At 37.2% G+C, this 5,026-nt stretch overlaps 1 protein-coding gene across 1 annotated transcript in view; it reads left to right on the top strand.

Annotated features, from left to right (window-relative positions):
- Nucleotides 1-4,667, top strand: part of LOC110458954 (dihydropyrimidinase-like) — a 10,143-nt gene extending 5,476 nt beyond the window's left edge. The window contains exons 3-6 of the mRNA XM_021510949.1: nucleotides 1,306-1,413; nucleotides 2,017-2,168; nucleotides 2,557-2,697; nucleotides 4,171-4,667. Coding sequence (XP_021366624.1) covers nucleotides 1,306-1,413; nucleotides 2,017-2,168; nucleotides 2,557-2,653 — 357 coding nt within the window. The 3' untranslated portion in view covers nucleotides 2,654-2,697; nucleotides 4,171-4,667. The remainder of the gene's footprint in view (nucleotides 1-1,305; nucleotides 1,414-2,016; nucleotides 2,169-2,556; nucleotides 2,698-4,170) is intronic.
- Nucleotides 4,668-5,026: the final 359 nt, after the last annotated feature.

The raw sequence follows: 5,026 nt of genomic DNA, 5'->3' as shown, positions 1-5,026 counted from the left end.
TGGAAGGGAGACAACTCCATTCTTTTTTTTTATTCGGAAAATTTCTTCATCAGTCTGAAGTTATAAACTCACATTGAAAAGAAGTAACTGGAATTCTTATTTGAACTGATGTTCACTAAAATCACACAATTTACACAACAAATACATAATCTGTTTGTTAAAATGACCACTCTGCAGAATTTTTGTAGAGCTTTTTTGGCATGTTTGTTGGGCACTAATTGACTCAATGTAAATACCAAGACCACAGGGATCCTNACGATAGATTTTTGTTTAAACGTTGATGTCATAACCTTCACCAAATGCTCAATATAACACAAACAAACACATCCTGAACATTTGATGTGGAAGTCACACTTTCTGGACCATGATTGAATTTTGTACTTTAATTTATTTCTTCTTGTATGAATAATTTGTTCCTATAGATATTGTGTATGTATGCGTGTTTCTGGGTTTTGCTTAAATTATTGCTTTTTATTTTACTTTGCTTTTCTGTTCTCCACCCTGTCTGGTATTAGGTAGAGGCTGAAGCCACACTACGAGCTATCACTACTNCAGCCACACTACGAGCTATCACGACAGCCCACCAGCCACACTACGAGCTATCACGACACCAGGCTAATTGTCCACTCTATGTTGTTCGTGTCATGAGCAAATCTGCAGGAAAGGTCGTGACTGCAGCCAGGAGAAGAAGTTTGATACAATTTTATTTTGTGTGTTCTGACATAGTGGTCATTTCACCTCTACAAATGGATCCATTGTTCTCTGTGACTGAAATGTTAACAGTGGAAGGGAGACAACTCCATTCTTTTTTATTCGGAAAATTTCTTCATCAGTCTAAAGTTATAAACTCACATTGAAAAGAAGTAACTGGAATTCTTATTTGAATTGATGTTCACTAAAATCACACAATTTACACAAAAAATACATAATCTGTTTGGTAAAATGACCACTCTCCAGAATTTTTGTAGAGCTTTTTTGGCATGTTTGTTGGGCACTAATTGACTCAATGTAAATACCTTGACCAAAGGGATCCAGATATTTGCTTCATTTGACAAATATCTGGTTTTTATAAAGTCAGGAATTCATGTAAAACAACTCATCAGGAACTATACATGGAAAGAAACCATGTGAACAAAAGTATCAGACCTTAACTTAGTTACACACCCAAACTATGTGTCACCACAGGGTTTTAATTTTGCTGTCCCATAAAGGAATCTAAAACAAGAGACTCGCTGTCATCACAGTCGGACAAGGCCCTGACTGTTGTACAGGCTACACTATAGTGGACGTGGTTACAAATTGTAGGTGGAGGGTGAGGCTGTATACCGTGCCGTTACTATAGCCAGTCAGGCCAACTGTCCACTCTACGTATGTAAGATCATGAGCCGGACAGCTGCCAATGTCGTAGGAAAGGTGAGATTTTTCTTTACAGATCATTTCAACAATCAGACACAGGAAGTCGTCAATAAGATACTTATTCGTTACAGTTTGTGTACGCTCTCTATCGATAGACAAAACATCCTTGGTCTTGTGACATATACAATTTCATCCCATAGTTGTACAGCGAAACAATTTTGTATGGAGCATCCCTGGGCTATTGCCTCAATATTTTCTCTGGTATTACTAACTACACTATGAAAACTGTAAAAAGGGAACATTGTGTTGCTAGTCCTCTCAAAACCTTGTTATATTGCTCACAGAACTGTAAGCCATTGTCAAGTTACTGCATGTATAACTCTGATTACCATAGAAACATACCTTGGTATTTGTAAAAACCCTGCCCATTTGGATTATAATTCATCGTTTTGTATTCCTTTCCAAATTAAAGGTACATGTACCAGTTAACAGTGCGATTCGTTAACAGGACACCTCTTAGTCAGTAATCCTCACAAAACAAATAAAGAATTACAAAAATGTATTTCATAAAAACAGTGTAATTTTACAACCCTTTTATTGATGATCTTGCATGACCAAGATGCCAAAATATACAGGTGTTGACACAGTTATCTGTTAAAGGTAATGTTCGGTGAGCCGATTGCTGCTAGTCTTGGTACGGACGTAACCCACTACTGGAACAAGTGCTGGAGACACGGGGCTGGACATGTGATGGGACCACCTCTCAGACCAGACCCCTCCACTCCGGGCTACCTCATGGACCTCCTAGCTAAGTAAGTGGTTCTCGTTTAGGGATACCATCAAATAAATAACAATGACGATTTGATGAATTTACAGGCAAGTAACCAGATATTCTGAGTAACATATCTGGCCCATTAGACCATTGTTAACATTTAAAATGTTAGTAATGTATAATGTCAGGGTTGTTCGATATTGATGTGAACTTTATGAACTGTATACAAAATAGGTACATAAATTACACAAACATACTATTCATGTTTACCTTATGAACCTGCTTTTAAAGAAGGTATATCTTGATCAGTATGTTTAGGTCCATTTAAGTCATGGCCATGTACATCCATGGTGACCAAATAAATAGTTTGTCTAATGTTTAAGATCAATTGGTTCTGCTAACTAAAATATAATGTGGCTTCCTTTCAGTAATGACCTCCAAGTGACCGGAACAGATAACTGCACCTTTAACGCTGACCAGAAGGCATTGGGCAAGGATGATTTTAGAAAGATTCCTACGGTGTAAATGGTGTTGAGGACAGAATGTCTGACATCTGGGAGAAGGGAGTTGTGAGTGTCTTTTAAAACAGTTTAATTGAATTATTTTTGGAGGAGGTTTACTCTCTGTAAAATTAATAACCAGCATTGACTTGATTTTGTGCTTGTTATCAATTAAACTGTAATGACATTCTTGTCCATAAATTAGCTATTGGGCTTCATGCCACATAGGGCAAGTGAGCTTATGTCATGGTGCGCGTCCGTCGTCCATCGCCGTCTGTCAACTTTTCCTTTAAACGACTTCTTCTGAAGAACGGACAGGCCTAGAGTCATGATATTTGACTGAAAGCTTTGTTGGTAGGAGCCCGACAAAATTTGAGAATAAAAATGACCTTGACCTACTTTCAAGGTCACAGGGGTCAAATGTGTCAAACTCTTCAAACAACTTCTTCTGAAGAACTTAAAGTTATAGAATCTTAAAATTTGGCTGGTTGCTTCCTGGGATGGAGCCTGACAAAGTTTGAGAAGGAAAATGACTTTGACCTACTTTAAAGTTTACAGCGGTCAAATTTGTCAAACGCTTCAAACAACTTCTTCTGAAGAACTAAAAGGTATAAAATCTTCATATTTGGCTTGTGGCTTCAAGGGATAAAGCCCAACAAAGTTTGTGAATGAAAATTACCCTTGACTTACTTTTAAGGTCACAGGGGTCAAATGTGTCAAACTCTTTAAATGACTTCTTCTGAAGAACGAACAGGCATAGAGCCATGATATTTGACTGAAAGCTTCGTTGTTAGGAGTCCAACAAAGTTTGAGAAAGAAAATGAGACTGTGACCTACTTTCAAAGTCACAGGGGTCAAATGCCTCAAAAGACTTCTTCTGAAGAACTGAAAGGTACAGAATCTTCATATTTGGCTGGTGGCTTCCTGGGATAGAGCCTGACAAACTTTGAGAACGAAAATGACTTCAACGTTAACCTTCTTTCAAAGTCACAGAGGTCAAATATGTCAAAAACATCAAACGACTTCTTCTGAATAATCGCAAGGCATAAAATTATAATATTTGCCTGGTGGCTTCCTGGGATAGAGCTCACCAAAGTTTGAAAAAGAAAATATGTCAAACAACTTCTGAAGAAGAACCAAAAAGCATAGAATCTTATAATAATATTTTGCTGGTAGTTTCAACAGATGGAGCCGACAAAGTTTGCGAGGGTGTTAGTGCAATATAATATTTGATGAGAATATTTTGCTATGACTGCTTAAATATTCAGGTGAGTGATACAGGCCCTCTGGGCCTCTTGTTAATCTGCATCCTGTTTAATCATAACCTGATCTATGATTTACATGTATTCAAAATAAGATACTTTTTTGCCAGTCCAAATTTTAAACCAGTTAGCTAGCTATAGGTTTGGTCACTTTATTTATGTAATATATAGCTAGTCCTTACTAATTGCTGAAGTCTTCACCAACCCCAATATGTTATTCATAATTGAAATAGATCTGTAGTTCATGTTTGTGTATATGTGTGTTTTTATTTCCTTTCAGGAAACAGAAACTGAAAGTAACAGATAACCATGGAAAGTGTTTTTTTTGGATAGCCACAAACCCAAATATTAACAGCAGAGAACTAAAAGAGAAGTTTCAGGAGTCATTTGGTGCTTTGGTATCGGACACTTTAATGAGGAGAGTACAGAGGAAGCTTGGTTGGCAGACCCGAACAAACATCAAGAAGACCAGAATACAGCCTAAATGCTCTGGGAAAAAGAGAGGATTTTAAAAATGTTGTTTTTGTTGATGAATCCAGCGTGGAAATGAGAAGTAGTGGGAAGATGTATTTTTACAAAAATGGAAACTGTTTTGACCGGTTACCAACAAAAGCACCAAAACCTAAGCATGCCTACAAGGTAATGATAAAACCTCAGGTATACTGACTGGTGTAGCTCACCTTGTCTGATAGGGTTAAACGTTATAAAAGCAATCTGATACTAGTGTGCGCTTCTCAATCAATAAAATTTAATATGCACACTACAGTATAAACTTTTTATTTATGTAACTTATATAAATCTTCACTTTTTGATAGATGTCATTTCTACTTTGCTCAAGTGACCTATTCTTATCGCTTTCCGTCCGTCGTGCGTCGTGCGTAAACTTTTTACATTCTCAACTTCTTCTCAAGAACCAGTGGATGGATTTTTTTCAAACTTGGTCTGAATCATCCTTGGTAGATGAGGCTACAAAATTGTAAAATTGGGATTCCTATCCCAACCCCTGGGGCCAGGGTGGGGCCCCAAAGGGAAAATTAACCAATATTTCAAAAATCTTCTTCTCCAGACTCGGATATACCACATTTAATTTCAGGGCATAAAAAGAAAGATCCTCAGCGGCTTTATTTAAATTGTAA

This window comes from Mizuhopecten yessoensis, unplaced genomic scaffold (assembly GCF_002113885.1).
Source record: "Mizuhopecten yessoensis strain PY_sf001 unplaced genomic scaffold, ASM211388v2 scaffold9873, whole genome shotgun sequence".
NCBI classification, from domain to species: Eukaryota; Metazoa; Mollusca; class Bivalvia; order Pectinida; family Pectinidae; genus Mizuhopecten; species Mizuhopecten yessoensis.
The sequence above is the reverse complement of the archived record's forward strand: the minus strand, read 5'-3'. Positions and strand labels throughout refer to the sequence as shown.